The sequence below is a fragment of the Heptranchias perlo genome, chromosome 35 (assembly GCF_035084215.1).
Source record: "Heptranchias perlo isolate sHepPer1 chromosome 35, sHepPer1.hap1, whole genome shotgun sequence".
Classification (NCBI taxonomy): Eukaryota; Metazoa; Chordata; class Chondrichthyes; order Hexanchiformes; family Hexanchidae; genus Heptranchias; species Heptranchias perlo.
The window spans coordinates 18,510,365-18,532,160 of record NC_090359.1 but is presented as its reverse complement, the minus strand read 5'-3'; the positions used below and the strand labels follow the sequence as shown (position 1 = coordinate 18,532,160).

Sequence of the window (21,796 nt, the reverse complement as noted above, 5' to 3'; positions counted from 1 at the left end):
TTAGGGATGGGCAATAAATGACGGCCTCACCAGCGACGCCCACATCCCATGAACGAATAAAAAAAAAGAAACTGACCCATCGAGTCCCTCCTGTCCCATCACTCACAGAAACTGACCCATGGAGTCCCTCCTGTCCCATCACTCACAGAAACTGACCCATGGAGTCCCTCCTGTCCCATCACTGACAGAAACTGACCCATAGAGTCCCTCCTGTCCCATCACTCACAGAAACTGACCCATGGAGTCCCTCCTGTCCCATCACTGACAGAAACTGACCCATGGAGTCCCTCCTGTCCCATCACTGACAGAAACTGACCCATGGAGTCACTCCTGTCCCATCACTGACAGAAACTGACCCATAGAGTCCCTCCTGTCCCATCACTGACAGAAACTGACCCATAGAGTCCCTCCTGTCCCATCACTCACAGAAACTGACCCATGGAGTCCCTCCTGTCCCATCACTGACAGAAACTGACCCATGGAGTCCCTCCTGTCCCATCACTGACAGAAACTGACCCATGGAGTCACTCCTGTCCCATCACTGACAGAAACTGACCCATGGAGTCCCTCCTGTCCCATCACTGACAGAAACTGACCCATGGAGTCCCTCCTGTCCCATCACTGACAGAAACTTACCCATGGAGTCCCTCCTGTCCCATCACTGACAGAAACTGACCCATGGAGTCCCTCCTGTCCTATCACTGACAGAAACTGACCCATAGAGTCTCTCCTGTCCCATCACTGACAGAAACTGACCCATAGAGTCTCTCCTGTCCCATCACTGACAGAAACTGACCCACAGAGTCCCTCCTGTCCCATCACTGACAGAAACTGACCCATCGAGTCCCTCCTGTCCCATCACTGACAGAAACTGACCCATAGAGTCCCTCCTGTCCCATCACTGACAGAAACTGACCCATAGAGTCTCTCCTGTCCCATCACTGACAGAAACTGACCCATCGAGTCCCTCCTGTCCCATCACTGACAGAAACTGGCCCATAGAGTCCCTCCTGTCCCATCACTGACAGAAACTGACCCATAGTGTCCCTCCTGTCCCATCACTGACAGAAACTGACCCATCGAGTCCCTCCTGTCCCATCACTGACAGAAACTGACCCATCGAGTCCCTCCTGTCCCATCACTGACAGAAACTGGCCCATAGAGTCTCTCCTGTCCCATCACTGACAGAAACTGACCCATCGAGTCCCTCCTGTCCCATCACTGACAGAAACTGACCCATCGAGTCCCTCCTGTCCCATCACTGACAGAAACTGGCCCACAGAGTCCCTCCTGTCCCATCACTGACAGAAACTGACCCATAGAGTCCTTCCTGTCCCATCACTGACAGAAACTGACCCATAGAGTCTCTCCTGTCCCATCACTGACAGAAACTGACCCATCGAGTCCCTCCTGTCCCATCACTGACAGAAACTGACCCATAGAGTCCCTCCTGTCCCATCATTGACAGAAACTGACCCATCGAGTCCCTCCTGTCCCATCACTGACAGAAACTGACCCATCGAGTCCCTCCTGTCCCATCACTGACAGAAACTGGCCCATAGAGTCCCTCCTGTCCCATCACTGACAGAAACTGACCCATCGAGTCCCTCCTGTCCCATCACTGACAGAAACTGACCCATCGAGTCCCTCCTGTCCCATCACTGACAGAAACTGACCCGTAGAGTCTCTCCTGTCCCATCACTGACAGAAACTGACCCATAGAGTCCCTCCTGTCCCATCACTGACAGAAACTGACCCATCGAGTCCCTCCTGTCCCATCACTGACAGAAACTGACCCATATAGTCTCTCCTGTCCCATCACTGACAGAAACTGACCCACAGAGTCCCTCCTGTCCCATCACTGACAGAAACTGACCCATAGAGTCCCTCCTGTCCCATCACTGACAGAAACTGACCCATAGAGTCCCTCCTGTCCCATCACTGACAGAAACTGACCCATAGAGTCCCTCCTGTCCCATCACTGACAGAAACTGACCCATAGAGTCTCTCCTGTCCCATCACTGACAGAAACTGACCCATAGAGTCTCTCCTGTCCCATCACTGACAGAAACTGACCCATAGAGTTCCTCCTGTCCCATCACTGACAGAAACTGACCCATCGAGTCTCTCCTGTCCCATCACTGACAGAAACTGACCCATAGAGTCTCTCCTGTCCCATCACTGACAGAAACTGACCCATAGAGTCTCTCCTGTCCCATCACTGACAGAAACTGACCCATAGAGTTCCTCCTGTCCCATCACTGACAGAAACTGACCCATAGAGTCCCTCCTGTCCCATCACTGACAGAAACTGACCCATAGAGTTCCTCCTGTCCCATCACTGACAGAAACTGACCCATAGAGTCCCTCCTGTCCCATCACTGACAGAAACTGACCCATCGAGTCTCTCCTGTCCCATCACTGACAGAAACTGACCCATAGAGTCTCTCCTGTCCCATCACTGACAGAAACTGACCCATAGAGTCTCTCCTGTCCCATCACTGACAGAAACTGACCCATAGAGTTCCTCCTGTCCCATCACTGACAGAAACTGACCCATAGAGTCCCTCCTGTCCCATCACTGACAGAAACTGACCCATAGAGTCCCTCCTGTCCCATCACTGACAGAAACTGACCCATAGAGTCTCTCCTGTCCCATCACTGACAGAAACTGACCCATAGAGTCTCTCCTGTCCCATCACTGACAGAAACTGACCCATAGAGTCCCTCCTGTCCCATCACTGACAGAAACTGACCCATCGAGTCCCTCCTGTCCCATCACTGACAGAAACTGACCCATAGAGTCCCTCCTGTCCTATCACTGACAGAAACTGACCCATCGAGTCCCTCCTGTCCCGTCACTGACAGAAACTGACCCATCGAGTCCCTCCTGAAACATCACTGACAGAAACTGACCCATCGAGTCCCTCCTGTCCCATCACTGACAGAAACTGACCCATGGAGTCCATCCTGTCCCATCACTGACAGAAACTGGCCCATAGAGTCTCTCCTGTCCCATCACTGACAGAAACTGGCCCATAGAGTCTCTCCTGTCCTATCACTGACAGAAACTGACCCATCGAGTCCCTCCTGTCCCATCACTGACAGAAACTGACCCATGGAGTCTCTCCTGTCCCATCACTGACAGAAACTGGCCCATAGAGTCGCTCCTGTCCCATCACTGACAGAAACTGACCCATAGAGTCCCTCCTGTCCCATCACTGACAGAAACTGACCCATAGAGTCCCTCCTGAAACATCACTGACAGAAACTGACCCCTCGACCTTGCAAAATCCGTTCAATCGTTAATCATGTCAATTCATTTTCGATTTGCTTTTTGAATTAATGATGTACTAATTGATACCACCTCTTCACAGAGCGACTGCTTTACGGCAATAATTCGACCCGGGCTGGTTCCTTCGCGCACGGATGTGGCAACATTGAAAACCGTCGGGCGAAACGCCCGGTTCACATCGTAATCGAGCCCTCGGCCTCCTCGAGCGAGCCTTCGGACAATGTACTGAGCCGGCTGGAGACTGTACGGTTGGCGGAGGGAGGGCGGGGGAGCCGCTCGTTCTGGCGAGGAGGACCGTTCGCTCGACACGACGAGCTGCACCGCGATGAAGAGCCTGTTGCCCACCTACCCGGCCGAAGCCGGCTCCAGCCGACTCCGCGATCTCCCGCAAGGCCTCTTCCCAGCCCCCGTCCTGGTGGGGGTGACCGCAGTCTGCGTCCTGCTCTTTGCCGTCGGCGTGGCTGGCAACGTCATGACCGTCCTGCTGGTGTCTCGGTACAAGGAGATGAGGACCACCACCAACCTCTACCTGTCCAGCATGGCCCTGGCCGACCTCCTGATCTTCCTGGGCATGCCGCTCGACCTCTGCAAGATCTGGAGGCACCGGCCCTGGGGCCTGGGCGGCCTGCTCTGCAAGCTGTCCCAGTTTGTCAGCGAGGGCTGCACCTACGGCTCAGCCCTCCACATCACCGCGCTGAGCGTGGAACGCTACCTGGCCGTCTGCTTCCCCCTCAAGGCCAAGGTGTTGGTCACCAGGTCAAGGGCCAGGGCCGTCATCCTGGCCCTGTGGACTGCGGCCCTGGCCAGCGCCGGGCCGGTCTTGGCCCTGGTGGGAGTGGAGTCGGAGAACGGCACCGACCCGGCCCGCACCAGCGAGTGCAAGTGCACTGAGTACGCCGTGCGCTCGGGCCTCCTGGGCGCCATGGTCTGGGTCTCCAGCCTCTACTTCTTCGTGCCTGCCTGCTGCCTCACCGTCCTCTACGGGCTGATAGGGCGGAAGTTGTGGAGGAGGCCGAGGGCCCACGGGGACAGGAGCAGCAGGCGGACTGTCAAGATGCTGGGTAAGCAGCCTCACCACTCATCCCCCGTCACCCCACAACCCTTCCCTCACACCCCCACCCACCTTACCGCCACACGCTCCATCCTAGGTTGTGTATAGGAACGTAGGAACAGGAGCAGGCCATTCAGCCCCTCGTGCCCGCTCCGCCATTTGATAAGATCACGGCTGATCTGTGATCTAGCTCCAAATACCTGCCTTTGGCCCATATCCCTTAATACCTTTGGTTGCCATAAAGCCATCTATCGTCAGATAGAGAGGTCTCGCTCCCTCCCCCTCGCTCGTTAAAGTCCGAAAACCTGACTGAGTCCGCTCGTCGTAACGAAAGGGACGGTGAGATTCTCAGGCTAGCATCTACAAAATGTGACGTGGCCTCGTGTGTCTCCCCGGATAACAGCCCATTGAGAGGGTCGGAAGAAAGGAAAACTTGTATTTGTATAGCCCCTTTCACGTCCCAAAGCGCTTTACAGCCGATGAAATTTGAAGTAGTCACTGTTGTAAAGTGGGAAACGCAGCAGCCAATTTGCGCACAGCAAGATCCCACAAACAGCAATGTGATAATGACCAGACGGTCCGTTTTTAGGTGTTGGTTGAGGGATAATGCTGGCTAGGACTCCCCTGCTCTTTTACATCCACCTGAGCAGGCAGACAGGGCCTCGGTTTAACGTCCCATCCAAAAGACGGCACCTCCAACAGCAAAGCACTCCCTCAGTAGCGGGAGTGTCAGCCTGGATTTTGTACTCAAGTGTCTGGAGTGGGATTTGAACCTACAGCCACTGTGACTCAGAGGCCAGAGTGCGACCCCACTGAGCGGAGACCAATACGGCCCTGGAGATTTGCTCTCGTTTTCTACGATGCCAGCTCGGTCCCAACTTGCGTTATGAACCGAGGGCACGCTCCGGGGGTGTCTGATTGTTCCATCGTACGCACGATTAACCCCGATGGCATCGTAGGTACAAACACCGCCTTGGTATAGCGCCGAGACATACGGACCAGGAACGCTCCAGCCCAGTCCCCCTGACGAGTGCAGAGTTAGGTGATCGCAGCCAAGGGGAGCGACTGGGGCTCTCTGATCGGTCTGGACACCCAGGGCTAGAAATTGGGCCGTGTGACGCCCATTGTTTCGGCGTCACACGGCCTCCCGAAGTGCCAAGATGGCACGTTGCCAGTGTGACATGCGCCGGACGCCATCTTGGTATAGGTATTGGCGCATGCTCAAATACCGAACGCCGGCAGCTTGTAAAGTAAGGAGAAAATGGCTGATTTAAAGTGATAGACACCATTTTGGGACTTAACGCTCAACTCAACGCACAGTCTTAACCCCGACCGTCTGAACGTGTCTTAGAGTGCCTGGAGGACCCCCCCACCGGCGCTATTTAAAGGGACCATGCAGGATTTACAGGTTAGTGGCTGGATTATTGCTTCTGGCTGCCCAGACATTTGTAACTGTTTTTGGAGGTCTCCTACACTTGAATATTAGGACGCGGGGACATAGCCGAACATTTAGAGCCAGGACGTGCAGGAGTGAAGCTCAGAAATGCTTCTACATGCAAAGGTTGGGAGAAGTTTGGAACGCTCTTCTGCAAACGGCAGTTGATGCTAGCTCAATTGTGAATTCTAAATCTGAGACTGATAGATTTCTGTGAACCAAGGGTATTAAGGGACACGGGGCTAAGGCGGGTATATGGAGTTAGGTCACAGGTCCACCCTGATCTCATTGAATGGCGGAAAAAGTTCGAAGGGCTGAATGCCGCTGCCGCTTGCTGCCTCCTGATATGCGCCATCTTCTCCTGCAAGAAAGCGGGACGTGTGTCTGGGTGATGTGCCTGTCATGGTTGAATAGCTGCCAGTGTGTGTGGCCTGTGAGTTGTGGGTGGGCGACTTGCAACAGTGGTAATGTGTGAGGGTGAGAGGAAGCATCTGATTGGCAGAGTTGAGTACTGATGGAAAGAGTTTGTTGGTATGTGGGTGATGGGGGGTGGAGTGGGTGGAGCAATGGATGGGGCTAGTGGTGTAGTTGGTAGGAGACGCCACTTGACAGTTGACCTCACTTACCTTGACCACTCATGTCAAAGCATTGAACTTCTTCCTGTACTGTATCCATGTTCATGATGCTGTGCGCCTGGCATTGACTTCATCCCCCGCTGCCTCCCACTGCCTTTTGGATGTATGTCTGGAGGGCCTCTTGCAACGCCCCCTCTCCCTCCCCCATGGATATAGGATGTCCCTCCTTCTGTCCACCTCTTGCACCAAGGCCTCTAGTACATCAGCAGAGAGCCTTGGTGCATGCACTCTCGCAGGCCTGGTACAAACTCAGATCGGCAGATTGGTGAGGTCCGGTGTGCAGATTGGAGGATGTGGGATTTAGGAGTGCGCAACCTTTATTCAATGTTTCACCATAACTCATCAGTGTGTAAACATAGGGACGGGACCTGCATCTGTGTTTTACGTGCGCGATGTCTGATCTCCGTTCAGACTCCGTGCAGACAGCAGACTGTTATTTTTAGCAAATAACAGGTACTGGCTACCTTTAAGAGATTTGAAGAGACATCATCCCTTTAAGAGAATGGGGCTCCCCCTGATAGTGGAAAGTGTGAGGGAGTGCTGCACTGTTGGAGGTGCCGTCTTTTGGATGAGACATTAAACCAAGGCCCCGTCTGCCCCTCTCTGGTGGACATAAAAGATCCCATGACAGGGGGAGTTCTCCCCGGTGTCCTGGGCCGATATTTATCCCTCATCCATCATCACAAAACACAGATGATCTGGTCATTATCACTTTACTGTTTGTGGGATCTTGCTGTGCGCAAATTGGCTGCCGCGTTTCCTACATTACAACAGTGACTACACCTCAAAAAGCACTTCATTGGCTGTAAAGCATTTTGGGACGTCCTGAGGTTGTGAAAGGCGCTATATAAATGCAAGATCTTTTCTTCTTTGTTCCAGGAGGTTGAGACTCAATTTGACGATATCACCCCATCGGGATTTTTTATATTTGTGGACGTCCACAAGGGCACACTCACTCTTGCAGTATATCGGTCCAGGAAATGAGTTTCAACGGTTCCAGTTCAGTTCCCAGTAGGTCCAAGGCTACAGCACAAAAGCACCATCGATTCACCATTAACTAGCAACAAATGGGAAATCTCACTCCAAAAAACCACGTGCTTCCTGGTGCGTGAAATGAAAATTGGCACATTTGGAGCGCAATTCTGAGGTTGGGGGATGGGCACACTGTTAGGACAGTGTAGAGGGAGCTTTACTCTGTATCTAACCCATACTGTACCTGCCCTGGGAGCGTTTGATGGGACAGTGTAGAGGGAGCTTTACTCTGTATCTAACCCGTGCTGTACCTGCCCTGGGAGTGTTTGATGGGACAGTGTAGAGGGAGCTTTACTCTGTATCTAACCCGTGCTGTACCTGCCCTGGGAGTGTTTGTTGGGACAGTGTAGAGGGAGCTTTACTCTGTATCTAACCCGTGCTGTACCTGCCCTGGGAGTGTTTGATGGGACAGTGTAGAGGGAGCTTTACTCTGTATCTAACCCGTGCTGTACCTGCCCTGGGAGTGTTTGATGGAACAGTGTAGAGGGAGCTTTACTCTGTTTCGAACCCGTGCTGTACCTGCCCTGGGAGTGTTTGATGGGACAGTGTAGAGGGAGCTTTACTCTGTATCTAACCCGTGCTGTACCTGCCCTGGGAGTGTTTGATGGAACAGTGTAGAGGGAGCTTTACTCTGTTTCGAACCCGTGCTGTACCTGCCCTGGGAGTGTTTGATGGGACAGTGTAGAGGGAGCTTTACTCTGTATCTAACCCGTGCTGTACCTGCCCTGGGATTGTTTAATGGGATAGTGTAGAGGGAGCTTTACTCTGTATCTAACCTGTGCTGTACCTGCCCTGGGAGTGTTTGATGGGACAGTGTAGAGGGTGTTTTACCCTGTATCTAACCCGTGCTGTACCTGCCCTGGGAGTGTTTGATGGGACGGTGTAGAGGGAGCTTTACTCTGTATCTAACCTGTGCTGTACGTGCCCTGGAAGTGTTTGATGGGACATTGTAGAGGGAGTTTTACTCTGTACCTAATCCGTGCTGTACCTGCCCTGGGAGTGTTTGACGGGACGGTGTGGAGGGAGCTTTACTCTGTATCTAACCCGTGCTGTACCTGCCCTGGGAGTGTTTGATGGGGACAGTGTAGAGGGAGCTTTACTCTGTATCTAACCTGTGCTGTACGTGCCCTGGAAGTGTTTGATGGGACAGTGTAGAGGGAGCTTTACTCTGTATCTAACCCGTGCTGTACCTGCCCTGGGAGTGTTTGATGGGACAGTGTAGAGGGAGCTTTACTCTGTATCTAACCCGTGCTGTACCTGCCCTGGGAGTGTTTGACGGGACGGTGTGGAGGGAGCTTTACTCTGTATCTAACCCGTGCTGTACCTGCCCTGGGAGTGTTTGACGGGACAGTGTAGAGAGAGGTTCACTCTGTACCTACCCCATGCTGTACCTGACCTGAGAATGCTTGATGCTGACACGCATTGTCTGAAATGATTCCAAACCCCAAAACTAACATCTTTACCTTTTTGGACACAAAATAAAATTTTAAGAACCATCTGTTCCTCCAGCATTTCGAGAACGAGATGCGACAGGCTAAATATACTGTCGGAGCTTTTATTTGGCTATCTGTATAAACACGCTCCATCCATCTGTGAAAACATGTTCTCTGGCCGTGTCCATTTAATTCGATAAAACTCCAGGGTCTGCAGTTCAGAAAATATTTCCTGCAAAATTCATGTTGCTCGCTCTCACAAATTGACTCTGCCACTGATTGTGTCATGAGTTCAGTTCGATACATAATTCAGTCAGATTTCGCACAGTTATAAAAAGGGACAAAGATAGAACAGGAGTAAAAGTTCGAAGTTGGGGAAAGGCAAATTTTACTAAGCTGAGAAGTGATTTAGCAAAAGTGGACTGGAAACAGCTACTTGAAGGTAAATCAGTGTCAGAGCAGTGGGAGGCATTCAAGGGGGAGATTCAAGGGATTCAAAGTAAACATGTTCCCACAAAGAAAAAGGGTGGGAGCCCCCTGGATGACAAGGAGCATACAGGATAAGATAAGGCAAAAAAAGGGAAGCTTATGTCAGACATCGAGAGCTCAATACTGCAGAAAGCCTAGAGGATTATAGAAAGTGCAGGGGTAAAATTTAAAAGGAAATTAGGAAAGTAAAGAGAGGGCATGAAAAAATACTGACAAGTAAAATTAGGGAAAACGCAAAAGTGTTTTATAAATACATAAAGAGCAAGAGGATAACTAAGGAAAGAGTAGGGCTTACTAGAGACCATAAAGGTAACCAAAGTGTGGAGGTGGAAGGTGCAGGTATGATTCTTAATGAATACTTTGCATCTGTCTTCACAAAAGAGGGGGACGATGCAGAGATTGTATTTAAGGAGGAGGAGTGTGAAGTACTGGATGGGATAAACATAATGAGAGAGGAAGTATTAAAAGGGTTTAGCATCTTTTAAAGTAGATAAATCGCCAGGCCTGGATGAAATGTATCCCAGGCTGTTAAGAGAAGCAAGGGAGGAAATAGCAGAGGCTCTGACCATCATTTTCCAATCCTCCCTGGCTACGTGCGTGGTGCCAGAGGATTGGAGGACTGCTAAAGTTGTACCGTTGTTTAAAAAGGGAGAAAAAGATAGACTGAGTAATTATAGGCCAGTCAGTCTAACCTCGGTGGTGGGCAAATTACTGGAATCAATTCTGAGGGACAGCATAAATCGTCATTTAGAAAGGCACGGGTTAATCGAGCACAGTCAGCATGGATTTGTTAATGGAAGGTCGTGTCTCACTAACTTGACTGAATTTTTTGAGCAGGTAACAAGGAGGGTCGATGAGGGTAACGCGTTTGATGTAGTGCACGTGGATTTTAGCAAGGCTTTTGACAAGGTCCCACATGGCAGACTGGTCACAAAAGTAAAAGCCCATGGGATTCAAGGGAAAGTAGCTAGTTGGGTCCAAAACTGGCTCAGTGGCAGGAAGCAAAGGGTAATGGTTGATGGGACTTTTGCGACTGGAAGGCTGTTTCCAGTGGGGTTCCGCAAGGCTCCGTACTAGGCCCCTTGCTTTTTGTGGTATATATTAATGATTTAGACTTCAATGTGGGGGGCTTGATCAAGAAGTTTGCAGATGATACAAAAATTGGCCATGTAGTTGATGGTGAGGAGGAAAGCTGTAGACTGCAGGAAAATATCAATGGACTGGTCAGGTGGGCAGAAAAGTGGCAAATGGAATTCAATCCAGAGAAGTGTGAGTTAATGCATTTGGAGAGGGCAAACAAGGCAAGTGAGTACACAATAAATGGGAGGATACTGAGAGTTGTAGAGGAACAAAGGGACCTTGGAATGCATGTCCACAGATCCCTGAAGGTAGCAGGACAGGTAGATAAGGTGGTTAAAAAGGTATATGAGATACTTCCCTTTATTAGCTGAGACACAGAATATAAGAGCAGGGAGGTTGTGCTAGAACTGTATAAAACATTGGTTAGGCCACAGCTTGAGTACTGCGTACAGTTCTGGTCACCACTTTACAGGAAAGATGTGATTGCACTAGAGAGGGTACAGAGGAGATTTACGAGGATGTTGCCAGGGCTGGAGAATTTTAGCTATGAGAAAAGATTGGATAGGCTGGGGTTGTTTTCTTTCGAACAAAGGAGGTTGAGGGGAGATTTAAGTGAGGTATATAAAATTATGATGGGACGAGATAGAGTGGGTAGGGAGGACCTATTTCCCTGAGCAGAGGATTCAGTGACCAGGGGACATGGATTTAAAGTATTTGGTAGAAGGATTAGAGGGGAGCTGAGGAGAATTTTTTTCACCCAGAGGGTGGTGGGGGTCTGGAACTCACTGCCTGAAAGGGTGGTAGAGGCAGAAACCCTCAACTCATTTAAAAAGTACTTGGATGTGCACTCGAAGTGCCGTAAATTACAGGGCTACGGACCAAGTGCTGGAAAGTGGGATTAAACTGGTGGCTCTTTTTCGGCCAGCACAGACACAATGGGCCGAATGGCCTCCTTCTGTGCCGTAACTTTCTGTGATTCCATGGGTGGAATATCTTCACTTTAGCAGCTTGACCTCTGACATAATTCACTGGAACAATCCATTTCAAAAATGGGGGGGAGGCAACCTAATTTTGTTGGCAAGAGGGCAGAGTCGAGGTTCGAGTTCTGTCTGCTCTCAGCCTGTAAATATCATTTCATCTCATATTCGATCATTAAACTGTCAGCAGGAACGTGCCAGAAAAAAAGAATGAACTTGCATTTATATAGCGCCTTCCAAGACCTCGGGACGTCCCAAAGCGTTTTACAGCCACTGAAGTTCTTTGTGAAGTGTAGTCACTGTTGTAATGTAGGAAACGCGGCAGCCAATTTGCGCACAGCAAGATCCCACAAACAGCAACGTTATATTGACCAAATGATCTGTTTTTTTAAGTGGTGTTGGCTGAGGGTGGAATTTTGGCCCAGGACCCCAGGAGAACTCCCCTGCTCTTCTTCCAATGGTGGCCATGGGACCTTTTACACCCACCCGAGAGGGCCTCGGTTTAACGTCCCATCCGAAAGACGGCACCTCCAACAGTACAGCGTTCCCTCACTTCCGCACTGGGAGTGTCGGCCTGGATTTTGCACTCAAGCCTCTGGAGTGGGCCACGACCTTCCGCCTCAGAGGCGAGAGTGCGACCCACTGAGTTGGCTGAGCTCTTCTGGGTCGATCCGGGGCTTGAGGGCACTATGACGGGGCCCACCGCCTCTGGCTCAGGGGCGGGAGAGTCAGGCACCCTTTCACCTCCTGGTTGCTGAGCGACCCTGAATGGCGGGTCAGGATGGGGCTGAACTGTACTGGGGGGGCCCAGGTAGAGGGGTGAATGGGAGAACCGTCACCTTCACCAGAGGAGGGAAAGAATCAAACAGGAGAAAGCAATGCTCCAAAATGACGTTGATCTGGTATTTCTGTTTCTGCCACAGCTGTCATCGTCCTAGCTTTCATCCTATGCTGGTTGCCCTTTCACCTCGAGCGAAACCTCTTCCAGTTGACGAGGGGCAGCGCGGAGATGTACACGGTCAGCCAGTGCCTGCACGCCCTCTCCTTCTCGCTCTTCTACCTCAGCGCCGCCATTAACCCCGTCCTCTACAACCTCATGTCCGCCAAGTACAGGGCAGCCGCGGGCAAGCTGCTGGGGCTACGGGAAGCCGGAGCGGGGAGGAAGAGGAGGAGGAGGAGGAGGAGGAGGTCGCAACCCCTGGCGGGCTGCAGCGAGAGCAGCCATTGGGGCCTGGGCTCTGAAAGCACCGTCTGAAAATAAAACTAAGGCCGCTCCGACAGAAGAAACAAAATCGAGGGCAGACCGAAATAAAAATTAAACGTCAGCAGACTCACTCTGTTCTTCATTAAAGGTCTTTTTTTTTCTGGTGAGCAGTCTGATTTATCGCGTAGAAGTTACGACACGGAAACAGGCCATTCGGCCCAACGTCTCGGTCTATACCCTCGGCCCCAGTCAATAGTCCCAATCGCGTTTACCTGCCCTGCTCCCCTATCCCATCAGCCCCCTTTTTCCTCCATTCACCTATCCCATGTAAGCCTGAATCATGGAATCGGGGAATCATAGAGCACAGAAGGAGGCCATTCGGTCCATCGTGCCTGTGCTGGCTCTTTGAAAGAGCTACCCAATTAGTCCCACTCTCCGCTGCTCTCCCCACAGCCCTGCAAATTTTTCCCTTTCAAGTATTTATCCAATTCCCTTTTGAAAGTTACTATTGAATCTGCTTCCACCGCCCTTTCAGGCAGCGCGTTCCAGATCAGAACAACTCGCTGCGTAAAAAAAATTCTCATCTCCCCCTCTGGTTCTTTTGCCAATTATCTTAAATCTGTGTCCTCTGGTTACCGACCCTCCTGCCACTGGAAACAGTTTCTCCTTATTTACTCTATCAAAACCCTTCCTGATTTTGAACACCCCTATTAAATCTCCCCTTAACCTTCTCTGCTCTAAGGAGAACAATCCCAGCTTCTCCAGTCTCTCCACATAACTGAAGTCCCTCATCCCTGGCACCATTCTGGTAAATCTCCTCTGCACCCTCTCCAAGGCCTTGACATCCTTCCTAAAGTGCGGTGCCCAGAATTAGACACAATACTCCAGCCGTAGCCTAGCTGTTCCTATGTTGACGTAGCAACAGGAGTAGGCCGTTCAGCCCCTCGAGCCTGTTCCGCCATTCAATTAGATCAGAGCTGATCTTTCTCTCAACTCCATCCACCCGCCTTGGTTCCATATCCCTCTATACCCTTAACAATAAGAAATAGTGTCTGCGGCAACCCTAGACAACTCTCTGTGTGAAGAGGTTTCTCCTACCCTCTGTTCTAAATCTCTTCCATTGATTCTTGTATCTATGGCCCTTCTTTCTTGACCCCGTAACTGCTGGAAACAGCTTCTATCTCCCCTATCCCATCCTTTCATGTTTTTAAACAACTCGATCGTCATCCTGATCCTGCTTCTCTGGCGATACTCAATTGGGTAACAGACCACTTGGTGGGATTCAGCACGAATTAATGCGCTGGATGAATCTCTTCTAATCCACTTAGTATCTTCCTCGACTATCTCCTGTGGCATTACCACGCTCGTCGTGCGACCGCAAAATCTTTGGACTCGGCATTCCCAGTGGGAAGCCTGTACTTTCCCGCGTCGACGTCAAACTCGGAAGTAAAGCCGGGTTGCAGTCGCGACCCAAAAAACAACTGTTTTCAACTCCTGCCCGCCCCCAACCCACCCGTTCTTGGGGTTTAAAATCACCCCCCAAGAGTTCGTGGGCAACAGGCTAATGGACCAGGGCATACCGACTTAATTCAATCTCCATTTTAAAGTTTTACATTGTGTCCTTATTTTTATATTTCCATCATAAATTCCCATGTCCACATTTATGATGCACCCTCCGTAAATTTGTGCTCATTTTAAAAAACCCTGCTGCCTGTTTCCTAACTCCACCGAGTCCTGTTCACCCGTCACCCACCCCCAGGTGCTCATCGACCCACATTGGCTCCCCAGTCCAGCAATGCCTCGATTTTAAAATTCTCATCCTTGTGTTTAAATCCCTCAAAGGCCTCGCCCCCCTCTCTATCTCTGTGACCTCCTCCAGCCCCTACAACCATCCGAGATCTCTGCGCTCCTCCAATTCTGGCCTCTTGCGCATCCCCCGGTTTATCATTGACTCCACCATTGGCGGCCGTGCCTTCAGGTGCCTAGGCCCTAAGCTCTGGAATTCCCTCCCTAAACCTCTCCGCCTCTCCCTCCTCCCTTAAGACGCTCCTTAAAACCTACCTCTTTGACCAAGCCTTTGGTCACCTGTCCTAATATCTCCTTATGTGTCTCGGTGTCAAATTTTGTTTGATAATCGCTCCCGTGAAGGACCTTGGGAATTGAAGCAGTGCAGAAATCTCGGAGGGTTGTAGGGCTGGAGGAGGTTACAGAGATAGAGAGGCCATGCAGGGATCTGAACACAAGGATGAGTGAATCTCTCCTCTAGCTAGTTTAACACAATTCATTGTGTAATTATATCTCCCATTTTTTCATCCAATCCACATACTCTATGGGCTGGTATTAATCTAACCTGCCAGGTGAAAGCACCTTCCACAACCTCAGGACGTCCCAAAGTGCTTTAGCCAATGAAGTACTTTTATAAAGCGTAGTCACTGTTGTGATGTAGGAAACTCGGCAGCCAATTTGCACACAGCAAGATCCCACAAACAGCAATGTGATAAATGACCAGATAATCTGTTTTTTTAGTGATGTTAGTTGAGGGACAAATATTGGCCCCAGGACACTCAGGGAGAACTCTTCTTTAAAATCGTGCCCATGGGATCTTTTACATCCACGTGAGAGGGGCAGACGGGGTCTCGGTTTAAACTCTCATTCAAAACACAGAACCTGCGACAGTGCAGCACTCCCTCAGTGGTGGCACTAGGAGCGTCAGCCTGGAGTGGGACTTGAACCTTGGACCTTCTAAGTCACAGCTGACCGAAATGGAGTGGGTTCGAGGTGGATGGACTGTTTCACACCCGCCCCCCGCCTTCCCCCATCATTGACTTGGGAAGATTCTCCTGGTGTCCTGGCCAACAGTCTTTCCTCAATCACCAAAACCAGCCATTCGCCTCTGCTGTTTGACAGACCTTACTGCGTGCTAAAATAGCCTTGAGGCATGCAGCTATATAGCAACGGTCACCCTTGGTTGTGAAGGAGTTGGGCCATCCTGAAAGATCATAGGATCGTGCAGCGCAGGAGGCCGTTCAGCCCATCGTGTCAGTGCCGCCCCTTTGAAAGAGCTGTCCAATTGGTCCCGCTCTTTCGCCATTGCCCTGGATTTTTTTTTTTCCTTTTCAAGTATTTATCCAACTCCCTTTTGGATTTATCATTGAATCTGCTTCCACCGCCCTTTCAGGCAGCGCGTTCCAGATCAGGACAACTCACTCTGTAAAACAATTTCTCCTCGTCCCCCAGCTCTTCGGCCAATGGTCGAGCCATGTGGTAAGATTCTATACAAATGAAAGAAGTTTCTTTCAATTTCCCCGTTTAATTTGGTAACCGTGGAGAGGGTCGTAACTATGGTAAAGAATGGGTTAATGTTAATGTGCGTCTGTTACTGTTAAAATCCAAGAACACAGCAGAGCCCTGGAACCTAAGAGTCGTGTTGTTGCCAAACTATTCTAATGCTGAAAAATTAACGGTGTCCTCTAAAAAGCACAGAAGCTAGACCCGTGACCGGAACCATAGCAACACTTGCTGGCAGTCCTTGACTGCTAAATAGGACGTTTGGAGATCTTTCTCCGTTTCACCGCGGGTGCTCAGGGAAGTGGCCAGTTTGTCCTCACAATTGATGAAAAGCTCTCACCACCATCACCAATGGCTTTCCATGCACAAGGAGAACAACAGTAATCTTTCACAACCTTATCCCTCATCTGAATCTTTCTCTTACTTTCCACGTTTCTGTGCCTCAGCACCAGGTGGGAGCTAATCGTTCCTTTTCACCCCCCGGTGCGTACTATACACGGGACAGGAGCTGACACTCAGGCACATGGGAGCCGTACGTTATCAGATGGGAGTGAATCGTTATATCAGAGTGATAGAGTGAAGGACGTATGATATAGCGACCAATGTTGGGCATACTGTCAGAACGGGCCTAAAGGAAGCTTTATTTTGCATCTAACCTGTGCTGTACCGGCCCTGGGAGTGTTTGATGGGACAGTGTAGAGGGAGCTTTACTCTGTATCTAACCCGTGCTGTACCTGCCCTGGGAGTGTTTGATGGGACAGTGTAGAGGGAGCTTTACTCTGTATCTAACCCGTGCTGTACCTGCCCTGGGTGTCAATTCCTGCTTCCCTTTGTCTCACCACGATGTACTCTGCTCCCTGCTATCTGCCATACTCCGCTCTCATTCTCCTCCATTCTCTGCTCCCCTTCTCCCCAGCACCTTCCTGCATGCCAAGAACCAGTTATGCTCCTTTTCGACCGGGGTGGCTCAGTGGGTCGCACTCTCGCCTCTGATGTCAAAAGTTTGTGGGTTCAAGTCCCACTCCATGAGACTTGAGTGTATAATTCTCACCTGTGCAGCACTGTTGGAGGTGCCATCTTTCGGATGAGATGGCTAACAGAGTCTGTTCCTCTCAAATGGATGTACAGGAACCCATGGTACTATTTAGCCTTAGCTCAGTGGGTAGCTGTCTTGCCTCTGAGTCAGAAGGTCCCACTCCATGAGACTTCAACATATGATCTACTGAGGGAGTGCTGCACTGTTGGAGGTGCTGTCTTTCAGATTGACGTGTTAAACTGAGGCCCTTTCTCCTGGATGTAAAAGATGCCTTGACCGCTATTTAAAAGACAGCAGCGGGAGGTCTCCCCAGTTTCCTGGCCAATATTTATCTCTCAACCAACACCAGTAAAAACAGATTCTCACATTGTTGTCTGTGGGAGCTTGCTGTGCGCAAATTGACTTCTGTGTTTCCGACATTACAACAGTAAAGTATTTCATTGGCCGTGAAGTGCTTTTGGACTTCCTGAGGTGGTGAACGATGCTATATTCTTTCTTTACTCATTGTTTCCCACCTGATCTTCCACACTACTCTGCTTCTTCCCATTGTCCACAATCGTACTTTGCCCAGCACAGGCCCAGTCCTCCTCCCTCTCCCTCCAACCCAGCCACATCACTTCCCAAACACCAGTTCTTGACTTTCAACCCCCCCCGTCTCAGTCTCCTTTCTGCCCCTCAAACCCAACCTGCGTCCTGTCACCGACTCTCTTTCCTCCACTAACATACCTGACTCTGCTCGATACATCAGCTTTCCGATGCGGCATTAAACCAAGTCTGCCCTCTCGGGTGGACGTAAAAGATCCCACAGGCACTATTTCGAAGAAGAGCAGGGATGTTCTGCCCGATGTTGTGGCCAATATCACGAAAAAGCACTGGTCACTTATCCCATTGCTGTTTGTGGGATCTTGCTGTGCGCAACTTGGCTGCCGTGTTTCCCTACAATACAACAGCGGCTACATTTCAAAAGTACTTCTTTGGCTGTAAAGGTCTTTGGGGCGTCCTGAGGTCGTGAAAGGTGCTATATAAATGCAAATTCTTTTTAACACTTCCTATAATTGTTACACTTCTTTCCTATTGCAACATTTTGCTCATCACATTATTTTTAATAATATCCCCATGGAGTGCACCAAACAGCACGTCAGATAACCCAATAAACTCACAAAGACTGGACGCTCGGTCTATAAATTTATTCGGCCCATAGTCCGCCCGAATTTAACTAAGCATCACATTCATAGATAGATCTTAATTCTATGACACGCATCTTTCGACAAGTTACGAGCTTCCTAGCCAGCACGTACTCCCTACACGGGCACCCCATCTGGGTCAGAATCCAGGTCCTGTTCTCTCGGAGCGTCAGCCAGCTAATCGTCTCCCTTTCCTTAATAAAGCCATTCTTGTTTTTTTAATCTTTGTCAGCCAGCTGTGGTAAACTGAGCTCCTATCACATGGCAAAAGTGGACCCACAGTTCCTGCGAATGATCTGAGCTTTCTCACGGGGCAGTATATTTCTTTTGCCCCTCTGCTTCTTAACCTTATCTTTCTGTTCTGGCTGATTGGCTTGAAAACATGTTTTCCCATTTTCTCGCTGGTGTTAAGTCAGACAATACGTCACTGTCTACCTCAAGATAATTTCACTTACCCATAAGTATTGGCACACTGTCGTTGTTTAATGGTAACACCTATCTAAAAGCACGTTTATTTTCCAACAGTTATAAAATAACGCACGGACATAGAATCGTAGGGAGGCCATTCGGCCCCTTGTGCCTGTGCCAGCTCTTTGAAAAAGTTATCCAATTAGTCCCACTCTCTTTCCCCAAAGCCCTGCAAATTTTTCCTTTTCAAGTATTTATCCAATTCCATTTTGAAAGTTATTATTGAATCTGCTTCCACCGCCCTTTCAGGCAGTGAATTCCAGATCATAACAAGCACGAGGGGCTGAATGGCCTACTCTTGTTCTTTTTTTTTATTCGTTCATGGGATGTGGGCGTCGCTGGCAAGGCCAGCATTTATTGCATATCCCTAATTGCCCTCGAGAAGGTGGTGGTGAGACGCCTTCTTGAACCGCTGCAGTCCGTGTGGTGAAGGTTCTCCCACAGTGCTGTTAGGAAGGGAGTTCCAGGATTTTGACCAAGCGATGATGAAGGAACGGCGATATATTTCCAAGTCGGGATGGTGTGTGACTTGGAGGGGAACGTGCAGGTGGTGTTGTTCCCATGTGCCTGCTGCTCTTGTCCTTCTAGGTGGTAGAGGTCGCGGGTTTGGGAGGTGCTGTCGAAGAAGCCTTGGCGAGTTGCTGCAGTGCATCCTGTGGATGGTACACACTGCAGCCACAGTGTGCCGGTGGTGAAGGGAGTGAATGTTTAGGGTGGTGGATGGGGTGCCAATCAAGCGGGCTGCTTTATCTTGGATGGTGTCGTGCTTCTTGAGTGTTGTTGGAGCTGCATTCATCCAAGCAAGTGGAGAGTATTCCATCACACTCCTGACTTGTGCCTTGTAGATGGTGGAAAGGCTTTGGGGAGTCAGGAGGTGAGTCACTCGCCGCAGAATACCCAGCCTCTGACCTGCTCTCGTAGCCACAGTATTTATATGGCTGGTCCAGTTAAGTCTCTGGTCAATGGTGACCCCCAGGATGTTGATGGTGGGGGATTCGGCGATGGTAATGCCGTTGAATGTCAAGGGGAGGTGGTTAGACTCTCTCTTGTTGGAGATGGTCATTGCCTGGCACTTATCTGGCGCGAATGTTACTTGCCACTTATCAGCCCAAGCCTGGATGTTGTCCAGGTCTTGCTGCATGCGGGCTCGGACTGCTTCATTATTTGAGGGGTTGCGAATGGAACTGAACACTGTGCAGTCGTCAGCGAACATCCCCATTTCTGACCTTATGATGGAGGGAAGGTCATTGATGAAGCAGCTGAAGATGGTTGGGCCTCGGACACTGCCCTGAGGAACTCCTGCAGCAATGTCCTGGGGCTGAGATGATTGGCCTCCAACAACCACTACCATCTTCCTTTGTGCTAGGTATGACTCCAGCCACTGGAGAGTTTTCCCCCGATTCCCATTGACTTCAATTTTACTAGGGCTCCTTGGTGCCACACTCGGTCAATTGCTGCCTTGATGTCAAGGGCAGTCACTCTCACCTCACCTCTGGAATTCAGCTCTTTTGTCCATGTTTGGACCAAGGCTGTAATGAGGTCTGGAGCCGAGTGGTCCTGGCGGAACCCAAACTGAGCATCGGTGAGCAGGTTATTGGTGAGTAAGTGCCGCTTGATAGCAATGTCGACGACACCTTCCATCACTTTGCTGATGATTGAGAGTAGACTGATGGGGCGGTAATTGGCCGGATTGGATTTGTCCTGCTTTTTGTGGACAGGACATACCTGGGCAATTTTCCACATTGTCGGGTAGATGCCAGTGCTGTAGCTGTAGCTTGGCTTGAGGCGCAGCTAGTTCTGGAGCACAAGTCTTCAGCACTACAGCTGGGATGTTCCTATGTTCCTATAACAAAACGATTTCTCCTCATCTCCCCTCTGGTTCTTTTGCCGATTATCTTGAATCTGTGTCCTCTGGTTACCGACCCTCCTGCCCTTGGAGACATTTTCCCCCCATTTACTCTATCAAAACCCTTCATGATTTTGAACACCTCTATTAAATCTCCCCTTAACCTTCTCTGCTCTAAGGAGAACAATCCCAGCTTCTCCAGTCTATCCACATAACTGAAGTCCCTCAGCCCTGGTACCATTCTGGTAAACCTCCTTTGCACCCTCTCTAAGGCTTTTAAGATCCTTCCTAAAGTGTGGTGCCCAGAATTGGACACAATAGTCCACCTGAGGCCTAACCAGTGTTTTATAAAGGTTCAGCATAACTTCCTTGCTTTTGTACTCTATGCCTCTATTCATAAAGCCCAGGATAACAGCTGATAATCTTCATAAATCTCTAGAAGCAACACAGGAAGTATTTGAATTCCAAAAGTGTCGCAGCACTGATATATATTTTTTAGTTATTTTACTTTCCCTTTGCTACCTTCCTCCCTCCTCCTCCCCGAACAACCCCCCATGACCACCTCCCCATCTCCACTTCCTGCAGACACCATACTTGCTGACAGGGTAAAGAAAGAATTTACATTTATATAGCGCCTTTCACGATCTCCGGACGTCCCAAAGATCTTTACAGCCAATGAAGTACTTTTGAAGTGTAGTCACTGTTGTAATGTAGGAAACGCGACAGCCAATTTGCGCACAGCAAGATCCCACAATTAGCAACGTGATAAATGACGTTAGAGATGTTGGTTGAGGGATATTTATTGGCCAGGAGACCGGGGAGAACTCCCCCTGCTCTCCTTCGAAATAGTGGCCGTGGGATCTTTTACATCCACCTGAGAGGGGCAGACAGGTCCTTGGTTTAACGTCTCATCCGAAAGACAGCATCTCTGACAGTGCAGCGCTCCCTCAGTACTGGCACTGGGAGCGTCGGGTAAGAAACAGCTTCCTTGACTCTGCCACACGGCCTGGCTAATCTGAGTTCATCCATCCTTCCCGTGAGGAAACCCTCACGGTTTCCCCTCGATGGCTGGGCTCTCTGCTGATTTCTTGTCACCTTTCCTTTTGAAAAGCAGTAAAAATGGGGAATGGGGAAGGGAGAGTTCTGTTTCAGTGGTACAATGTGAACAGGCATCTATTTTTTTAATTCAATCTCAGGACATGGGCGTCGCTGGCAAGGCCGGCATTTGGTGCCCATCCCTAGTTGCCCCTTGAGAAGGTGGTGATGGGCCTTCCTCTTGAACCGCTGCAGTCCCATGTGGTGAAGGCGCTCCCACAATGCTGTTAGGGAGGGAATTCCAGGAT

General features: G+C 50.1%; 1 protein-coding gene across 1 annotated transcript in view; it reads left to right on the top strand.

Annotated features, from left to right (window-relative positions):
* Positions 1–3,620: 3,620 nt before the first annotated feature.
* LOC137302296 (growth hormone secretagogue receptor type 1-like) overlaps positions 3,621–21,796 on the top strand; it is a 30,282-nt gene continuing 12,106 nt past the window's right edge. Inside the window, exons 1-3 of the mRNA XM_067971937.1 lie at positions 3,621–4,356; positions 12,351–12,574; positions 13,960–14,077. Of these exons, the coding sequence (XP_067828038.1) occupies positions 3,621–4,356; positions 12,351–12,574; positions 13,960–14,077 (1,078 nt within the window). The remainder of the gene's footprint in view (positions 4,357–12,350; positions 12,575–13,959; positions 14,078–21,796) is intronic.